Here is a 20,618-nt window from a genome sequence, read left to right as displayed (position 1 = left end):
ACAGGACAAGCTCTTTGAGGACAGCTATGGAAGCAGAATGCAAATCTGGAGGCATCTGAGCAGCCCAGAAGGTAAGCGTGACTTCTCCCAGGCAGACGGAAGAGTGCCAGGGGCCCTCAGTGATTCCGTGCTGAACGCTGGCTCTCAGACCTCTGGCGACAGCTCCCTGCAAAAGGTCCTCCGCTGCCAAGAAAGAATTCCAGTGAATACTGCTGAAGTTCCCAACTAGGTCACAGTGTCTTTATCAATGTGCTCAGTTATTTGGGGGTATAAAAGTATACTACCAGCATTTTTATCACAGAGAGGAGAAGAAAGCAATGCATCTTAGCTGTAAGCCTCAGACTCACCCAGGCTGCGGAACATAATGAAGCCATTTGAATGTGCTCGGCAGTGCGGGTGCTGCTGGTGGTGTGACTAATCGCGGTTTTTTCCCTTATTTTCCCTTATCACCCAGTGAGACTGAGGACTGGAACCAGGGCTAACGTGGGCTCTCGTGAGCTGAGGGCATCTGCTGCCACATCTCCCTGCAGAGAAGTTCAGAACGGTACACAGAGCCAAAGAGAAACACGGCCAGGATTTCTGCAGAATGTCACAGTTAAATAACGGTTGAGGCAAAGAGGCTCCTCTCTCTGTCCTCGCTTCTCCAAACAGATGACTTAACTGCTCTGGGACACGTCTGCTTTCTAGTTTGAGAGATGGCTGATATTTCTTCAACACGTCACTTTCTTTTTTTTTTTTTTTTTTTTTTTGAGACACAGTCTCGCTCTGTCGCCAGGCTGGAGTGCAATGGCGCAATCTCGGCTCACTGCAACCTCTGCCTCCCGGTTTTTTTTAAGCGATTCTCCTGCCTCAGCCTCCCTAGTAGCTGGGACTATAGGAGTGCACCACCACACCCAGCTGATTTTTGTATATTTAGGAGAGATGGGGTTTCACCATGTTGGCCAGGATGGTCTTGATCTCTTGACCTCGTGATCCGCCCACCATGGCCTCCTAAAGTGGTGGGATTACAGGCATGAGCCATCGTGCCCGGCCCCCTGATATTTTTCTTTTAAGTGGGAAAATCTGAGTGCAGATTCTGTATTAAATAATATTATTTACCAACACTTAAATTCCTTGTGTGATGATGGTATTGTAGTTATGTGGGGGAATAACCTTACTCTTATGAGAGACAAGGTGAAATCTTCTAGGATGAAACATCCTTGATGTCTGTAACTTATTACAAATATTTCCCAAAAAAAAGATACATAAGGAGACTGACATAAAGCGAATTCAGCAAAATGTGAACAGTGCATCTTGGTTCACCAAGATTTTTTATGGGAATTTTACAGAAGTTCTCAGTATTATCCTTTCGACTTTTCTAAATGTGAGAAATTTTTCAAATTAAAAAGTTGAGGCCGGGGTGCAGTGGCTCACGCATGTGATCCCAGCACTATGGGAGGCCGAGGTAGGGGATCACTTGAGGTCTAGAGTTCAAGACCAGGCCAACACGGTGAAACCCTGTCTCTACTAAAAACACAAAAATGGCCAGGCATAATGGCTCACGCCTGTAATCCCAGCACTTTGGGAGGCTGAGGCAGGTGGATCATCTGAGGTCAGGTATTTGAGACTAGCCTGGCCAACATGGCAAAACCCCCTCTCTACTAAAAATGCAAAAATTAGCCAGGTGTGGTGGCGCATGCCTGCAGTCCCAGCTACTCAGGAGGCTGAGACAGGAGAATTGCTTGAACCCTGGAAGCAGAGGTTGCAGTGAGCCAAGACTGAGCCACTGCACTCCAGCCTGGGAACAGAGGGAGACTCAGTTTCAAAAAAAAAAAAAAAAAAAGTTGAGAGGGCAAATACCTTGTCTGACCTACTGTTAATCAAGAGTTCAATAGACTTCCAAAACTACATGAAAAGACTTAGAGAAGGAAACTAACACTTACTGGGCACTTACTACGCCCAGGTGCACTTCACATCTGTGATTTCAGTCAACACTAAAAGGGTAATTATTTTTAATTTTATTCATTTTTTTTCAGCAGTGAGGTTTCACTGTACTGCCCAGGCTGGAGTACAGTGGTTATTCACACGCGTGATCATCATGCACTACAGACTCCAACTCCTGGGCTCTAGCAATCCTCCAGCCTCAGCCTCCTGAGTAACTGGGACTACAGGCATGCACCACCACACCCAGCTTTAGCTTAACATTATTGCTCTCATTTTACAGAGAAGAAAACATACTCAGAAAGGTGGAGTGATAAGTTCAATAGTGGTGAGTGATGACGTTCCACCAAAATCTGCCAGGATGTGAGGCTATGCTATTCTAGGCTTTCACTGAGCTCTTCTCCCTTGCCTGCTTCTGTAGCCTCTCAATCCAAAATTTACTATACCCAGTGAACATCAACAGATAGGAAATCTGCATTCCACAATAACACTCAATGCTCAGTAACTCTGAAGTAATCAGACTGAACCATGCCTCTGCTGTTCAGGATGAAAGAAAAGCTAATAGGAAAGCTGAGTAATAGAGATAACATTTCTCATTCCTACAGGCTACAACATGTATACACTAGAAAGGACTTCAATGAGAGATCAGCCATGTTGGCTGAGCGTTGTGGCTCATGTTTATAATCTCAGCACGTGTGTGTGTGTGTGTGTGTGTGTGTGTGTGTGTGTGTGTGTCTGTCTGTCTCTCTCTCTCTCTGTTTTTTTCCCCCTAAACAGGATCTTGCTCTCTCACCCAGGTTGGAGTGGTGGCACAATCACCACTCACGGCAGCCTCAACCTCCCAGGCCCAAGTGACACTCTCGCCTCAGCCTCCTAAGTAGCTGGGACCACAGGCAAGCGCTACCATGCCTGGCTAATTTTTTAATTTTCTGTAGGATCGAGGTCTCCCTATATTGCAGAGGCTGGTCTCAAACTCCTGGCCTCCAGGGATCCTCCTGCCTCAGCCTCCCAAAGTGCTGAGATTACAGGTATGAGTCATCACACCTAGCCAGGAACTCACCTCTACAAAAAATGTTTTAAAAATATATTAGCCAGGCATGGTGGTGCACACCTGTAGTCCCAGTTACTCGGGAGGCTGAGACAAAAGGACTGCCTGAACCCGGGAGGTCAAGGATGCAGTGAGTCATAATCACACCACTGCACTCTGGTGACAGAGTGAGACCCTCTCTCAATTAATCAATCAATAGATCAACCACATAAAACAGAGCAATGTGGGGAACAGAAAAAAAAGGAAGCAATAAATGAAATTCCAACAAATCGTCTTGAGGATAGACTATCCCACTATGAAAAAGTATATGTGTTCCTGAAATCCAAAAGTCATGAAGGACAACTAGCATCAATACCAGCATCCAGGGCATTCCTTTCCATTTTAAGGAATTACTTCTGAACAAATAAAAGAACTTTACTAGACAAGTGGTCAACACATTAAAAAAAATACCCCAGAGTCGGGCACGGTGGCTCAAGCCTGTAATCCCGGCACTTTGGGAGGCCAAGGCGGGTGGATCACAAGGTCAAGAGATCAAGACCATCCTGGTCAACATGGTGAAACCCCGTCTCTACTAAAACTACAAAAAATTAGCTGGGCATGGTGGCGTGTGCCTGTAATCCCAGCTACTCAGGAGGCTGAGGCAGGAGAATTGCCTGAACCCAGGAGGCAGAGGTTGCGGTGAGCCGAGATCGCGCCATTGCACTCCAGCCTGGGTAACAAGAGTGAAACTCCGTCTCAAAAAAAAAAAAAAAAAAATACCCCAAAAGATGCTGTAATAGAACTTAAGGAAAGGTTTAGATCCATTTGTGAGTGAAAATTCAGACTTATTAAATGGAATAATAATAATAATAGATAACACATTGTGTCAGGCACTGTTCTGGGCACTTTTACATAAATAACTAATTTAGTCCTTAGAGCAACTCTGTGAGATAGGCCCTAGTATTTTCCCTGTTTCACAGATGGAGAAATTAAGTCCAGAAAAATTAAGTAGATGTGTCCAAAATCAAATTGCTGGTAAGTTAGTGGAGCTAGGATTTCAAGCCAGAGGGTCTGGCTTTAGAGCCTGTACTTGTAACCACTATCCTACACTGCCTCTCAAGGGAAGAGAAGGTTATTCACGTTTAATCATTACAAACCAGAGACTGATATGATAAAGCTAACTAACAAACTTTCTGTGAGAGACAGAACACTGGCTCAGCCCCACAGGTCTAACCCTATCCAACAAATCAGGGGTGGGGGAAAACAGCTAAACAATCCTTTCAGTCCCGCTCTGCTTTAATTGGAGAAATGGGAAACTGGTTTGATCAAGACTTAAAAATGAAACAAGCAATTGTCAAAGAGAGTTGGTTCACTCAAAAAGTGTGCATTTGCTACTTGTTAGATAGCAACAGAATCTGGTGTGAAAAGTTCAAGGTTTTCCCCCAGGGTGCCAGCATGTTCTTTTGCAATCCTACCTCTACCAGCTTTGGAAAGGAGGGCAAAGGAGAAGCAGAGCTTCAAACAAGGGCTGGCCAAGGCCCCTTAAAGAACCTTAGGTCCTTTTTTATTAAATACATATACAGGGAGGGCAAACTTGCAAAACCAAAAGAATCCTTGGGCATGACAATGGCTCCAAGTGGCAAGATTTTTAGTACTGTTTACAGCACTGGCAAATTAAATGTCCTATAAGAATCAAGAACTGAGCAGGGCACAGTGGCTCACACCTGTAATCCCAGCACTTTGGGAGGCTGAGGCCGGCTGATCACTTGAAGTCAGGAGTTCAAGACCAGCCTGACCAACATGGTGAAACCCCATCACTACTAAAAATACAAAAATTAGTCAGGCGTGGTGGCAGATGCCTGTAATCCCAGCTACATGGAAGGCTGAGGCAGGAGAATTGCTCCAACGCAAGAGGTGAAGGTTGCAGTGAGCTGAGATTGCACTGCGCACTCCAGCCTGGGTAACAGAGCAAGACTCCAACTCAAAAAAAAAAAAAAAAAATCAAGAACTGAAGACACCCTTCAATCCCAGCCTGTGGATATTCCTAACACAAAGTTCAGAGAAACCCAGACCCCAAGAAGCCTCAGTATTTCAGCAAACTAAATGAGCTAAGGCAAGAAGGGAGAGGCCCTCCTAAGACACTTGCCAAACTCCAGAGCATCTGACAGTGAGAAGCCCAGAATCAATCCTTATTTCCCACGTTTTACAATCAAGACATCTTCTTCCTGAATCATTCACACCGCTAATAGAAGCTGGTATAGGGGAACACACCAACTCTTTTAAGTGCAATTCCTGTAACAGACATGCAGAATACGACAGTAAGAAACACTAAGCAGTGGTCCTCTGCCTCTAAAGGAAATGAAATGCTAGTAAGCTGCTGAAAACTCTTAAAGGTGTTTCAAGGAGATGGAAGAGGAGGAATGAAGCCCAAGCTGAAACTATTTTCTTTTTTCTTTTTTTTTTTTTTTTTTTTTTTTTGAGACGTTGTTTCTCTCTTGTTACCCAGGCTGGAGTGCAATGGCGCGATCTCGGCTCACCGCAACCTCTGCCTCCTGGGTTCAGGCAATTCTCCTGCCTCAGCCTCCTGAGTAGCTGGGATTACAGGCACACGCCACCATGCCCAGCTAATTTTTTGTAGTTTTAGTAGAGACGGGGTTTCACCATGTTGACCAGGATGGTCTCGATCTCTTGACCTCGTGATCCACCCGCCTCGGCCTCCCAAAGTGCTGGGATTACAGGCTTGAGCCACCGCGCCCGGCCTATTTTCTTCTTCCTCATTCTAATCCTAACTCAACTCAAAAATGTTTGGATGACTAGTGCAGTCACACATACAGGTTCAATACAGGCTCAACAGGGCACACGATTTGGGGCAAGTCACAAACCCTTAGTATTCATTTCTGCGAAATGGAAGTTAGCAGCCTGCACTTCATAAAGGTTGTAGCGAGCATTATGAGCACTAAACGAGAGTATAGATGTAATGCGTCCTCAACATGACAGCACATATGCAGCTAAATGTAAGATCTCTCTTACCCTTTTTCTCCTCACCCCACCCCACCCCACCTTTGGACTATAACCCCCTTCGGAGGCCTTATCATCCACTGCCTCCCGACCGCAGAGGCACAGACGTCAACACTGGTCCTCATCGTCCCCTTATTGGACTGGGATTTGGCTGACTCTGCAGGTGAAAAGCTAGAGTGGAGCCCTCAGCCAACAAAACCAAACCCAGGGAAGCGAGGATGGGTCTCAGCCAAAAGCTTAGTGGCGTCTGTTGTTCACAGTGCGTCCCTTTCCTATCAATGCACTGAGAAGGCTCGACTACATTACTTCTGACTCTCCAACTTGACGAGAGAGAAGCAAAGGTGACTAAAGATGAAGAGGCTGGCAGCCACTCCAGGAGGCTGAGGCCGTGACGGAGCGGGAACCCTGACGGAATCAGGCCCCTCCCTGGAGGGGACAGCCGGGAGCGATCTATCGTCTCCCTCTCAAACCCTCGCAGCTCAAGGATGGGGACTTCCCAAGGGTCCCGCCAACCTCCCCGCCGAGCTTAAGTGGGACCAGAGGTGCTGGCAGGCGGGAAATGCGGACCCACGGACATGGCCAGGCACCAGAGCCCGGGCTCCGGAATGTGGTCAAAGAGGGGTCACCGAGGGAGGGGCCGGGTGGGGAGGACCTGGGGAGGGGCGGGGCTCAGGAGGGGGTAAGAGGTCGGGGTCCCCAGCTTCGGAAACTCGGGGTCCCTACCCGGCTCCCAGCCGTATGCTGAGCGCCCCCTCCAGCCGGGGTCTCAGCCGCCCAGCGGCACAGTCCCATTCCCCTTACCTGGCTCGGCTGCTCTGCCTTCTCCGAGGACGCCATCTTTCTGAGGCCTGACTAATCAACCGCCGCTGGACGAGGTTTCTCCCAGGCGCCCTCGCTCTCGCCCTCCAGCCCAGACTAAGGTAGCCGGAACAGAGCCCGTCGATGTGGGGGACTGGGGCAGAGGGTGGAGCCCGGGTGTCCGGGTCACCTTGCACAGTTTCCGTTAAATCTCTGCTTTCCAGGAAGATCCCAAGTCTTTATCTTGTTATATGTGTATTATTCTTAATGAATTAAATCTCTGCCCGTCTCCACGTTGCCTTGAGCACATTTAGGGACTTGCCAAGTATGTAATAAATGGTTGAATGCTAAGAAACTTGGAAATCAATGTTTAGACATAAGTTCAGTTCCATTCATTGAGTGCTTACCATATGCTAGGAACTTTGGTAGGCGCTCGAAATAAAAAGATTCAAGATTCAAACCCTACTCCCACGCTCAGGCCAAATACACACACAATTACAGTCCCTGGGGATAGGACTCCATAAGGGTGCAGGTCTATTGGGAGAACACAAAAGGGAGCATTTTAAAGAGAAGAGGCTTCCACAAAACGTCATTATTTTATCCGGGTTGAACTGGTTTTGTTTGTTTGGTTTTTGTTTATTTTTGAATTGATAGATTTTAAACTAAATACTGAACAGACAAAGTAGCTCACATTTTTAATGCCAATGCTTTAGGAGGCCAAGGCAGGAGGATCCCTTGAGCCCAGGAGGTCGAGGCTGCAGTGAGCTATGATCATGCCACTGCACTCCAGCCTGGGCGACAGAGTGAGGCCCTGTCTAAAAATAAGATAATAAAATAAAAATAAAATTATATGAAAAAGGATACATACATTAGAGCTAACGGCAAGCTCATATTATAGTTGTGTTTTGATAGATATAGACTACTTAAAAGGGATGACTTAATAATTCCTTCTACCAAACGCTGTTTTAAATGCCTACACTTTTCTTGAGATAATATCTAATTTCCTCACCCACGATTTTGTTTTGTTTTGAGATAAAGTCTTGCTCTTGTCGCCCAGGCTGCAGTGCAATGGCACAATCTCGGCTCACCGCAACCTACCTCTCCCGGGTTCAAGCGATTCTCCTTCTTCAGCCTCCCGAATCGCTGGAATTACAGTCACCTGTCACCACGCCTGGCTAATTTTTGTATTTTTAGTACAGATCGGTTTCACCATGTTGGCCAGGCTGGTCTAGAACTCCTGACCTCAGGTGATTCATCCGCCTTGGCCTCCTGAAGTGCTGGGATTACAGGCGTGAGCCACCGCACCCGGCCCTCACCCACATTTTTGTAAACAAAATGTGAGGTGGGAGGATTCCTTGAGCCCAGGAGATCAAAACTGCAGTGAGCCATCAGCCACTGCACTCCAGCCTGGGAGACAGAGGGAAACACTGTCTCGAAAAAAAGAAAAAGAAGGAAAAAAAAAAAGAGAGTCCGCCAAATGAATAAATATGAACAGATAATTATTTTTAGTTTACGTAATTTTAAGAGAGGAGCTTTTTTTTTTTGAGACGGAGTTTCGCTCTTGTTACCCAGGCTGGAGTGCAATGGCGCGATCTCGGCTCACCGCAACCTCCGCCTCCTGGGTTCAGGCAATTCTCCTGCCTCAACCTCCTGAGTAGCTGGGATTACAGGCATGGGCCACCATGCCCAGCTAATTTTTTGTATTTTTAGTAGAGACGGGGTTTCACCATGTTGACCAGGATGGTCTCGATCTCTTGACCTTGTGATCCACCCGCCTCGGCCTCCCAAAGTGCTGGGATTACAGGCGTGAGCCACCGCGCCCGGCCGAGAGGAGCTTTTTGATCATTTTTTTCACTATGCAACTTTTGCTGCTTAAGTTGAAGAGAAGCAAGTACAGTATAGCATTCTTAAATCCCTGCATTCGTTTTTCCTGTGTCTTGATAGAATGAGGTTTGTTGCAAGCGTGAATTTGAACTATTCTAATAAATGGCTATTTTGCCCAGTGACATTAAGATCTTCGTACACTTATAATAAAGCAAATTTATAAAATAAAATAAAATAAATGCTTTTTTTTTTTTTTTGAGACAAAGTGTCACTCTATTGCCCAGGCTGGAGTGCAGTGACGCTATCTCGGCTCACTGCAACCTCCATCTCCCGGGGTCAAGCAATTCTCCTGCCTCAGCCTTCCGAATAGCTGGGACTATACGCACGGCACGCGCCACCATGCCCAGCTAATTTTTGCATTTTTAGTAGAGACGGAGTTTCACTAGGTTGGCCAGGCTGGTCTTGAACTCCCGCCTCTGCCTCCCAAAGTGCTGGGATTACAAGCGTGAGCCACCGCGCCCGGCCTTATTACTATTCTTTCAATCTTACATGTCAATTTTTCAGGAGGAAAAAAACTTTTCTGTAGTAGCAGTACTAAAACAAGGATGAATATGTTGTCAAGAGGCATCTTAACAATGTCAAACATTCCCGAGGTTCGCATTTCCCCTTTCCTCTCCGATGCATTTGACATTTTAATGCTTACTATATTTATTTAAGCATTTTGTTCTCAGGCCCCAAACTAATTTGCACCGTTGAAGCCGGAAACAGAATGGGTGGAAAGGTGCGGATGTCTGTATTAGCATTATGCATCTCACATGCGAATAGAAATGCTCAATTCAATAGAGTATGCATGCGTGTGTATCGTCATGCAAAATAAATCTTTATTGGTCTTATTTGTGAACGCGCGAATGCAGCTCCTAAATAAAAGGTAAAAACAACTCCTGGGCTGAACCACGCAATATAACGAAAGTGGCTTTAAACCCAGAGACTACAGTTCACGGCATGCCTCGGCGCCACACGTGATTAGTGACAACCAGAACTACAACTCCCGGCGTGCCCTGGTCTCACGTGTGATTTGCTACGGAGCGAACTACATCTCCCGGCAGGCTTGGAGGGGTTGGGATAGGAGGACCGCCGCCCCGGCCTCCCTTAGCTTCCCGAAGCGGAGCAGGTCCCACCTTGGAGAGGATGGAGGTGACCGGGGAAGCCGGGGCACCAGAACCTGGCGAGATCCGGATTCTAAAGCCGTGTCTGCTGCGCCGCAACTACAGCCGCGAACAGCACGGCGTGGCCGCCTCCTGCCTCGAGGACCTGAGGAGCAAGGGTTAGCTCGAGAACCCTGGCGAGCGGCTGCGGGAGCCGGGGCCTGGCGAGGACGTCCGGCGGGGGGCGACGCGGGGTCAGGAGAGGCGACCTGGGGATTCTTGCAACTCGGATGTAGCCTTGGGACAGATATAGTCCGAGGGGGTATAGCGATTTACAGATGTCAGGCGCTTGAACGTAGTTAATTTCGTGTGAGACTCCACAGTGGTGGCCAGAGAGCCAGGTAGCAATGTGCAAATTAAGCCACACTCGGCTTAGGCCTCTTGCCTGAAATCACTTAGATGTTGGACCAAGCCGATCCCATTGCATTCCTGCCACTCCGGCTCACTCAGGTGGTACAAGGACCCCAGCTGAGCCCACGGCGGGGTGGGGAGGGGTTTCCACCGTCTGCTCTGGCAGGAATCTGTGCAGGAAAGAGGGAGCTGCTACTGACCATTTCTGTTGGTCCAGACAAGGAACGTGAATTGTAAGTGACTGAGCCGACAGAAGTTCTGAAACCGGCCCCATACCTTTACCAGCTGGCTTGGTCTTGCACTTAACCATCTCTCAACCCTCAGTTTTCTCATCAGCAAACTGGGTTAATATTTACAGCCCTGCTTCAAAGAATTGTTAGTTCTCTCAAATAAGATGATATATTTAAGCTACTTACAAGTCTTTATTAGCCGGTAGCAACAAACTGGTTACCCAAAGAAGTTTTACAAGTTAAATGTGTGAGCCAGCCCCAGGCATGTAGTCTCAGTGTCAGAGGGCACAGTTGCTTCCTTTCACTCACCAACAGAGATCATATAGAATATTTTCAGAGACCCATTAACAGCCAAAGCATTACAAATGCATTTTGCATATAAGCATTTATGTATTTTTTCCTGGCAGTCTTGCTCTGTCGCCAGGCAGGAGTGCAGTGGCACAATCTCGGCTCACTGCAACCTCTGCCTCCCAGGTTCAAGAGATTCTCCTGCCTCAGCCTCCCGAGTAGGTGGGACTACAGGCACGTGCCACCACGCTGGACTAGTTTTTTGTATTTTAGTAGAGACAGGGTTTCACTATGATGTCCAGGCTGATCTTGAATTCCTAACCTCTAGTGATCCACCCGCCTCTGGGATTACAAGCACGAGCCACTGTGCCCAGCCGACACCAGCTAATTTTTGTATTTTTAGTAGAGACGGGGTTTCACTACGTTGGCCAGGATGGTCTTGATCTCTTGACCTCGTGATCCACCCACCACAGCCTCCAAAAGTGCTGGCATTACAGGCACGAGCCACCACATCCAGCCAGATTACTTCACTTCTAATTCCACTTCTGTGCCTTGACTGGATGCCCAAGGCACAGAGGCAGGTGATCTCTGCAGCCCAGCCCATACATACCTTTCTGTTCTATTGGGTGGTAGACAACACTGCTGAAGGGAATTTATAGTCTCTTGGCTATTTCTGCTTAGACCAGTCCCTTTAGTATTTGAAGCATTGCTGTCACTAAATAGGATGGTACAGACCTGTCCTGGAGAAAGCCTCTCGCCCACTGATAATGATCAGAAAAGCTCCTGGTACCAGCTTCTGCTTCTTTTATACTTTCCCATAGGTTAGAAGAGAAGCTGCTAAGGAAGATACTGTAGAGAACAAAAAGCATTTTCTTTCTTTGTTTTTTGGTGTATTTTTTGACGTTTTCTCCACACGTAGGAGAATTTAAGAGAACAACTGAATAAATGAATGAAAGACTGCTTGTTTGCAAGGAATCAAACCAAACTTTGATTGGTGTTCATTCCAGTAAAAAGTCAAATGCCAGCCGGGCACAGTGGCTCATGCCTGTAATTCCAGCACTTTGGAAGACCGATGTGTGTGGATCACCTGTGGTCAGGAGTTCAAGACCGGCCTGGCCAACATGGTGAAACCCCATCTCTACTAAAATACTAAAACTACCCGGGTGTGGTGGCACGTGCCTGTAATCCCAGCTACTCGGAAAGCTGAGGCAGGAGAATCACTAGAACCCAGGAGGCAGAAGCTGCAGTGAGCTGAGATTGCGCCACTGCACTCCAGCCTGGGAGGCAGAGCAACAGGGAGGAAAAAAAAACTCAAATGCCTACCATACATGAGTGCAGAGTGGCTGGAGTAAACATACTTTCAGGAGCCAGACTATGTGAGTTTACATTCCAGCTTTGCCACTTATTGTGTGGTCTTGGACAAGTTACTTAACCTCTCTGAGCCTTGGGTTCATCATTTATAAAACAGAACTAGTAATAGTACCTACCTTACAGTATTATTATGAGATTAAATACCATTTATGAAAAGCACGCAGGGCCAGGCGCGGTGACTCACACCTCTAATCCCAGCACTTTGGGAGGCTGAGGCAGGCAGATTACTTGTGGTCAGGAGTTCAAGACCATAGCCTGGTCAACACGGTGAAACCCCGTCTCTACTAAAAATACAAAAATTAGCTAGACATGGTGGTACACACTTGTAATCCCAGTTACTTGGGAGGCTGAGGCACGAGAATCGCTTGACCCTGGGAGACAGAGGTTGCAGTGAGCTGAGATCACACCACTGCACTCCAGCCTGGGTGACGAGTGAGACCCTGCTACAAAAAAAAGAAAGGAACACTTAGAACAGTATCAGGCATGTGGTAAGTGTTCTATTAGTGCTAGAAGTTATGGTCATTATTCTAGTTACGACCTTCCAGGAGCTCTGCCCAGCTCTGGAGGCATACATACTTGAGATGCAGGGACAGATGTAATTTCCTTATGGCTACTTTGTGAGTTGCCAAATATTTTATTCTTTTCAGCCTGTGACATCCTGGCCATTGATAAGTCCCTGACACCAATCACCCTGGTCCTGGCGGAGGATGGCACCATAGTGGACGATGACGATTACTTTCTGTGTCTACCTTCCAATACTAAGTTTGTGGCATTGGCCAATAATGAGAAGTGGGCATACAACAATTCAGGTAAGAAATTCTAGCCACATACAAAACAGCCTACACAGTACAGCATCCACCATGATTACTTTCACTGCACAGACAATTGCCATTTGTCTGGCTTTTTAAGCATTTGTTCAGTAGACATTTACTGAGCGCTTTCTACGTGCCAGACATGGTGCTGAGCCCTGGGGATAAAGGTGAATGAGGCCGGGCACAGTGGCTCACACCTGTAATCCCAGCACTTTAGGAGGCCGAGGCGGGCAGATCCCCTGAGGTCAGAAGTTTGAGACCAGCCTGGCCAACATAGCAAAACCCCATCTCTACTGAAAATACAAAAAATAGACAGGCATGGTAGCAGGCACCTATAATCCCAGCTACTTGGGCGGCTGAGGCGGGAAAATTGCTTGAACCTGGGAGGTGGTGAGCTGAGATGGTGCCGCTGCACTCCAGCCTGGATGACAGAGCGAGACTCAGTCTCAAAAAAAAAAAGATGAATGAGACGTGGGCACGGTTTTCAACTAACTCACAGACAGAGAGCAAGTAAAATGCAGCTTGGCAGGGAGCTCAGTGCTGCAGGCTGCAGTCTGGCTGGTTAGGTCTGGATCCCAGCTCTGCCATTTACTAACCAGGTGTCCTTGTGCAAATTCATCATCCCTCAGTGCCTTGTTGACATAATAATTACAGTACCTGTCTCCTAGGATTGTTGTAAAGATAATATAGTACATAGCAAACCAGGGTTTCTCAATGATACTGTTGACATTTGGGGCTGGAGTTGTGGGAGGATGCTTTGTATATTATAGGATGGTTAGCAGCATCTGAGATGTCAGGAACTACCCCCATCCCACAGCTGTGATAACCAAGAATAAATGACTCCAGATATTATCAGATGTCTCCTGAGGGGCAAAATCGCTCCTACTTGAGAACCACTAATATGAAACATTTAGATCTTAACTGGCACATAGTTAAGGACTCAATATTGTACTCAGGCCTAAGTTACCTGTCACTGTCATCATCATCAGAGGAGATATAAAGGGGACTAACATTGGTGACCAAGGATCAAGAAGTATCTTGAGAGGGGGTTAGTTTTAGGGAGGGACTTAAAAACAAAAAGTGTCAGCCAGGCATGGTGGCTCATGCCTGTAATCCCAGCACTTTGGGAGGCCGAGGCGGGTGGATCATGAGGTCAAGAGATCAAGACCATCCTGGTCAACAAGGTGAAACCCTGTCTCTACTAAAAATACAAAAATTAGCTGGGCATGGTGGTGCGTGCCTGTAGTCCCAGCTACTCGGGAGGCTAAGGCAGGAGAATTGCTTGAACCCAAGAGGCAGAGGTTGCAGTGAGCGGAGATCGTGCCATTGCACTCCAGTCTGGGTAACAACAGTGAAACTCCATGTCAAAAAAAAATACATATATATATAACTAGCTGGGCATGGTGGCGCGCACCTGTAGTCCCCACTACTCAGGAGGCTGAGACAGGAGAATCACTTGAACCGAGGTGGAGTTTGTAGTGAGCCAAGATTGTGCCACTGCACTCCAACCTGGCAGCAGAGCAAGACTCTGCTGCCGAAAAAAAAAAAGTGTCTTGAAGTGTGCCACAAAACTGAGGAAATCCTCCCACAGCATGGCGCTGCCAGCCACCTTTGTACTCAGGCCTAAGGGACAGCAATCAATGGCTACAGCTCCCTCACTGAAAGCAGGGACCAATCCCCAAGCACCAGAGAAGTGGTGCCAAGAATGACAGCTTTTGTGTACCAAAACAGGACATACCTGTTCACACAGGCCAAAAAAGGAAGTGTGAGAGGATTCTGTGTATGTGTGATCATACATCGGGTTTAAATGGCTTCTTTCTATGGAAGAATACAGCGCTGTTGCACACAGAAACAAAGAGGAGAGAGGCCAGCCGGGTGCAGTGGCCCATGCCCGTAATCCCAGCACTTTGGGAGACTGAGGTGGGCGGATCACTTGAAGTCAGGAGTTTGAGACCAGCCTGGCCAACATGGTGAAACTCTGTCTCTACTAAAAATACAAAAATTAGCTGGGCATGGTGTTGGCCACCTATAATCTCAGCTACTCAGAAGGCTGAGGCAGGAAAATCGCTTGAACCCGGGAGGTGGAGGTTGCAGTGAGGCAAGATCACGCCACTGCACTCCAGCTTGGGTGACAGAGTGAGACTCCATCTCAGAAAAAAAAAAGATGAAAGAAGAGGGAAAATCAGGGTCCTAGGTGGAGATTGGCCCTCCTGTGAATCCTTGAGATAAGATGTTTCTCTCCCATTGAAATTAATCTAGACCCTCAAGAGGGCTGTGCGTGCTGGGGGAGGAGGTGAAAGCAGCACTTCAGGTTATTCTGACTGTGACTGCCATTTTCTCCCATGTGTCAGATGGAGGTACAGCTTGGATTTCCCAAGAGTCCTTTGATGTAGATGAAACAGACAGCGGATCAGGGGTGAAATGGAAGAATGTGGCCAGGCAGCTGAAGGAAGACCTGTCCAGCATCATCCTCCTGTCTGAGGAGGACCTCCAGGTAAGCTTCCTCCACAACCTGCGGCAACGCTCATCGGCCTCTGCCGCCCCAGCACCTTCTTAGCTTCCATACTTGCCGTGGCAATTTCTTTGTTTGAATCTTAATTTTTAAATAATTTTTAAATTACAGCTAAGATTTTTCATCTTCTCTTTCTCACCTAGAGTAATTTTTCAATCCTTATCACAAAGCAGAATTATCTGTGGATTTTTTTTTTTTTTTGAGGTGGAGTCTCACACTGTCGCCCAGGCTGGAGTGCAGTGGTACAATCTTGGCTCACTACAACCTCCGCCTCCTGGGTTCAAGCAATTCTCCTTCCTCAGCCTCCCAAGTAGCTCAGATTACAGGCACCTGCCACTGTATCCGGCTAATTTTTGTATTTTTAGTGCAGATGGGGTTTCACCATGTTGGCCAGGCTGGTCTCAAACTCCTGACCTTATGATCCACCCACCTTGGCTTCCCAACGTGCTGGAATTACAGGCGTGAGCCACCGTGCCCGGCATTTTTTTATTTTTTGAGACACAGTCTCTGTCCCCCAGGCTGGAGTGCAGTGGCACAATCTCAGTTCACTGCAGTCTCCACCTCCTGGGTTCAAGTGATTCTCCTGCCTTAGCGCCTCAGCGTACCAGGTAGCTGGGATTACAGGTACACACCAACACACCTGACTTAATTTTTGTATTTTTAGTAGAGACAAGGTTTCATCATGTTGACCAGGATGGTCTCGAACTCCTGACCTCAAGTGATCCACCCACCTCGGCCCTCCAAGGTGCTAGGATTACCACACCCTGCCGGATTTTTTTTTAAATACAGGTACCCAGGAGCCAGTCTAAACCTAGTTAGGTAGACGCTGGGGTCGGGGTGCCATGCTAGGGAATGTGGTGTTGGAGTAGCTGGTTTCACGTCCCAGCACTATCACTACGACTGGGCCAACAGCTTAGCTTCTCTCCTTGTGTTTTCTCTCTAGTAAGATTGGGATAAAAATAGTATGTTTTCATTCAAAGGAATTTTCTCTTTGAGACAGGGTCTTGCTCTGTTGCCCAGTGCAGTGGCATGATCATAGCTCATGGCCTCCTCGACCTCCTGGGCTTGAGCAGTCCTCCCACCTCAGCCTCTCGGGTAGCTGAGACTGCAGGCGTGCACCACCACACTGGCTATTTTGTTGTTGTTTTTAATTTTTTGTAGGCCAGGTGCAGTGGCGCATACCTGTAATCCTAGCACTTTGGGAGGCCAAGGTGAGCAGATTACCTGAGTTCAGGAGTTCCAAACCGGCCCAGGAAATGTGGCAAAACCCTATCTCTATAAAAATTAGGAAAATTAGCTGGGTGTGGTGGCGTGTGCCTATAGTTCCAGCTACTCAGGAAACTGAGGCGAGAGGATCACTTGAGCCCAGGTGGTCAAGGCTTCAATGAGCCATGACTCCACCACACCAAGCTGGGCAACAGAGCCAGACACTGTTTCAAAAAGATAAAATAATTAATTTTTTATAGAGACAGGGTCTTCACATGTTGCCTAGGCTGGTCTTGAACTCCTGGGCTCAACCAATCCTCCCACCTTGGCCTCCCAAAGTGCTGGGATTACTGATATGAGCCTCTGTGCCCAGTCCCAAAAATATTTAGTGAGCCCCACCCTGTGCCTGTCGTGGTTCTACGCGCTGGTGAACAAACCAGACACAGTCTCGCCTCTGACAGAACTTGTATTGTGATGAACGGAGGCAGGCAAAACCGGAAAGCGTATCAGACAGGGTGGCATCAGAGAGTGATGGGGGAGACTTAGATTGGAACATGGAGGAAGGCCTCTTTGAGGAAATGATTTCTTGCTGTTTTGTGTTTGTTTTGCTTTCATTTGTTTGTTAGTGTTTGTTTTGAGACAAAGTCGGTCTCAGTCACCCAGGCTGGAGTATAGTGGTGCGATCTCAGCTCACTGCAACCTCTGCCTCCTGGACTCAAGCGATCCTCCCACCTCAGCCTCCCAAGTAGCTGGGACTGCAGGCATACTTCACCATGTCTGGCTAATTTTTATATTTTTGGTAAAGACGGGATTTCATCATGTTGCCCAAGCTGGTCTTAAACTGCTGGGCTCAAGTAGTCCTGCCTCAGCCTCCCAGAGTGCTGGGATTGTAGGTGTAAGCCACTACACCCAATGACCCTTTTTCACAATGTTAACAGTAGAAGAAAATTGGAAAAATCACAGGCTTTTCTCTTGATTCTCAGCCAACCATCATAGTAGGTAACTCTGGGAAGTGGATGCAGTGAGTTCTGAAATGAATGTATTTGAGAAGTTGAACACTGTGTTTAGAAAGTTCTTGTAGCCCAGGGCAGTGGCTCACACCTATAATCCCAGCACTTTGCGAGGCCAAGGTGAGTGGATCGCCGGAGGTCAGAAGTTCAAGACCAGCCTGGCCAACATGGCAAAACCCCATCTCTACTAAAAATACAAAAATTAGCTGGATGTGGTGGCACATGCCTGTAATCCCAGCTACTAGGGAGGCTGAGGCAGGAGAATCGTTTGAACCCAGGAGGCAGATGTTGCAGTGAGCCAAGCTTGTGCCACTGCACTCCAGCCTGGGTAACAGAATGAGACTCTGTTTCAAGAAAGAAAAAAAAAGAGGCCAGGTGTGGTGGCTCATGCCTGTAATCCCAGCACTTTGGGAAGCTGTGGCAGGTGGATCACTTGAGGTCAGGAGCTCAGGAGCAGCCTGGCCAATGTGGTGAAAGCCCGTCTTTACTGGGCCAGGCGTAGTGGCTCACGCCTGTAATCCAAGCACTTTGGAGGCCAAGGCAGGTGGATCACCTGAGGTCGGGAGTTCAAGACCAGCCTGACCAACATGGTGAAACCCTGTCTTAAAAAAATAAAAATTTAAAAAAGCCCATCTTTACTAAAAATACAAAATTAGCCGGGTGTGGTAGTGCATGCCTGTAGTCCCAGCTACTCAGGAGGCTGAGTCAGGAGAATCGCTTGAACCTGGGAGGCAGAGGTTGCAGTAAGCCAACATCACACCATTGCACTACAGCCTGGGTGACAGAGCGAGACTCCATCTCAAAATAAATAAATAAATAAATAAATAAAAATAAGAAGGAAGTCCTTGTAGATTTCTCAGAGTCTGTGTTTGTTTGTTAGATGCTTGTTGACGTTCCCTGCTCAGACCTGGCACAGGAACTACGCCAAAGTTCTGCCACCGTCCAGGGGCTGCAGCACACACTCCAGCAGGTGCTTGACCAGAGAGAGGAAGCGCGCCGGTCCAAGCAGCTCCTGCAGCTGTACCTCCAGGCATTGGAGAAAGAGGGCAGCCTCTTGTCAAAGCAGGAAGGTAGGACTCCCAAGAATTCGGGGCTGATGGAGGTGTCCCTCTAGAGGACACTGTATTTGTAATGCAGCTAGAGACACTGCAGTCACGGCGGCTGGAGTGCTGGAAGGGCTTGTTCCTCTCTTGCCTGGCCAGTTATTCTGGCAGGTTGGTCACGTGGCTGTAGGGTCACTCCATGTCTGATCTGTCTTGTGCCTCCTTTGCAGAGTCCAAAGCTGCCTTCGTTGAGGAGGCGGATGCAGTAGACAGTGGTATCAGCGGAGAGGCCTCCTCGGATGTTGCACTGGCGAGCCACATCCTTACCGCCCTGAGGGAGAAGCCAGCTCCAGAACTGAGCTTATCTAGCCAGGATTTGGAGGTGGGCGGAAACCAGGGTCACTGAGCTACAGAGAAGGACCTGCCCTGGGATGTAGTATTGTCGTGCAGAGGCATGTGGGGCCTTTTGTTCACCTCTGCAGCCTGTGAATCCTAGCTGCCAGTTTGCCTGTAATATGCCAGAGCATCTACAAAAATCTCATTAATCTAAATCAAAATAGCTTTAAAGAAAAATGCATATACTTCCTCAGATCATCTAACAGACTCTGGTCCAGGGTTGGTAATGAAGTGACTGTTCCTGATAGGGAAGAGTAGCGGGGCCCAATCTTCCGAGATGGCTTCTGGCTCTTTCCATGGTCAAAGAAGATCCATAGTCCATCCTGAGGTCTGTTAATGTCACATGAAAAGGCAAACTTGCGGGAGTCATCGCCTGCTGCCTAAGACCAGAGAACCAAAAGCTTGAGGAAGGGAGCCCATCAAGGCGGGTGCTACTTCTGATTCTTTGTCCTTGTCCCTGTCACAAGTGCCTCCCTGTTGTAGATAGAAGGGAAGGAAACGTTTGACTTGAGCTTGGCTGCATTTCCTGAGGGTGGAGGACTTTGGGGTCGCTCCAAGTAAACTTTCCAAGGACTTCTTCCTGTTGGTGTAAGAAAAGGCCCATGCCAATTGATGGTAAAGGAAACCTGGCATTTCAGTGTAAAGAGGCAACATAAACGGATACTGCCTCATCTCACTCCCCAAAAAAGACTCAGGAGAGCAGCAGCAGGTGAGGCGCGCACAATGCCCCAGTTCTCAGGGGTTCTTATTCTTGCTGCAGTTGGTTACCAAGGAAGACCCCAGAGCACTGGCTGTTGCTTTGAACTGGGACATAGAGAAGACAGAGACTGTTCAAGAGGCCTGTGACCGGGAGCTCGCCCTGCGCCTGCAGCAGATGCAGAGCCTGCGTTCTCTCCGGAGCATCTCTGCAAGGAAGACCTCACTACCTGGAGAACCGCAGAATCCTAAGCGAACCAGACAGGATCCCACATAGCAGCTGGAAGTGTGCCAAGGAAACGTGCGACCCTGTTTCTGTTATCGGTATTCACCCGCAGCCTGAGCATTTGACTACCTATGTACTACTCTGCCCCCTGCCTTAGAGTGTGTTCCAGAAAAGCTCTTCCAGGTCTCAACATACGCCCTCCCACCAATTCTGTTCTTTTTTTTTTTTTTTTTTAATTTCAGCCCCACCAGCTTTAGGACTTCTGCCAATTTTGAATGATATAACTGCACCAACAATATCCCACCTCCTCTAATTACATATTCTTATGTTCTCCTTTCAAAAGTAATTGCTGGTGACTCTGGGTGCACTGCCTAACATTTAGCCCTGCTCCACATGGAACAATTTAAAAAAAGAACAAGGTTTGTTTAGCACTGAAATCTTTGACATGATCAGTTTAGAAAAAGAAAAAAGGAAGGTATGTCACACCTTTTATGTTTTAAAAAAAATAAAAAAGGAAAAAAAAAAAAGAAAAGGCCGGGCGCGGTGGCTCACACCTATAATCCCAGAACTTTGGGAGGCCGAGGCGAGCGGATTACCTGAGATCAGGAGTTTGGGACCAACCTGGCCATCGTGGTGAAACCCCATCTCTACTAAAAATACAAAAATTAATTTGAACCTCCGCCTC

General features: G+C 47.7%; 2 protein-coding genes across 3 annotated transcripts in view; one reads left to right on the top strand and one right to left on the bottom strand.

Annotated features, from left to right (window-relative positions):
• PEX14 (peroxisomal biogenesis factor 14) overlaps positions 1-6,891 on the bottom strand; it is a 150,951-nt gene extending 144,060 nt beyond the window's left edge. The window contains exon 1 of one of the 2 annotated variants that reach the window (XM_032300357.1): positions 6,767-6,891. In XM_032300357.1, coding sequence (XP_032156248.1) covers positions 6,767-6,802 — 36 coding nt within the window. In that variant the 5' untranslated portion in view covers positions 6,803-6,891. The remainder of the gene's footprint in view (positions 1-6,766) is intronic. The other variant, XM_032300359.1, reaches the window with a different exon arrangement.
• Positions 6,892-9,652: 2,761 nt separating this feature from the next.
• Positions 9,653-20,388, top strand: DFFA (DNA fragmentation factor subunit alpha). The gene is made up of 6 exons (XM_032300361.1): positions 9,653-9,911; positions 12,680-12,841; positions 15,196-15,338; positions 18,453-18,642; positions 18,846-18,997; positions 19,772-20,388. Exons 1-6 carry the CDS (start codon positions 9,776-9,778, stop codon positions 19,982-19,984), a joined length of 996 nt encoding a protein of 331 aa, XP_032156252.1. The 5' UTR covers positions 9,653-9,775; the 3' UTR covers positions 19,985-20,388.
• Positions 20,389-20,618: the final 230 nt, after the last annotated feature.

The sequence above is a fragment of the Sapajus apella genome, unplaced genomic scaffold (assembly GCF_009761245.1).
Source record: "Sapajus apella isolate SASKATOON/1434 unplaced genomic scaffold, GSC_monkey_1.0 scaffold43, whole genome shotgun sequence".
Lineage (NCBI taxonomy): Eukaryota > Metazoa > Chordata > Mammalia > Primates > Cebidae > Sapajus > Sapajus apella.
The sequence above is the reverse complement of the archived record's forward strand: the minus strand, read 5'-3'. Positions and strand labels throughout refer to the sequence as shown.

Coding starts and splice junctions, on each gene's coding strand:
- DFFA (XM_032300361.1), top strand. CDS start 9,776: ATGGAGGTGACCGGGGAAGCCGGGGCACCAGAACCTGGCGAGATCCGG. Junction 15,339..18,452: donor TGTCTGAGGAGGACCTCCAG/GTAAGCTTCCTC, acceptor TTTGTTTGTTAG/ATGCTTGTTGACGTTCCCTG. Junction 18,643..18,845: donor CCTCTTGTCAAAGCAGGAAG/GTAGGACTCCCA, acceptor CCTCCTTTGCAG/AGTCCAAAGCTGCCTTCGTT.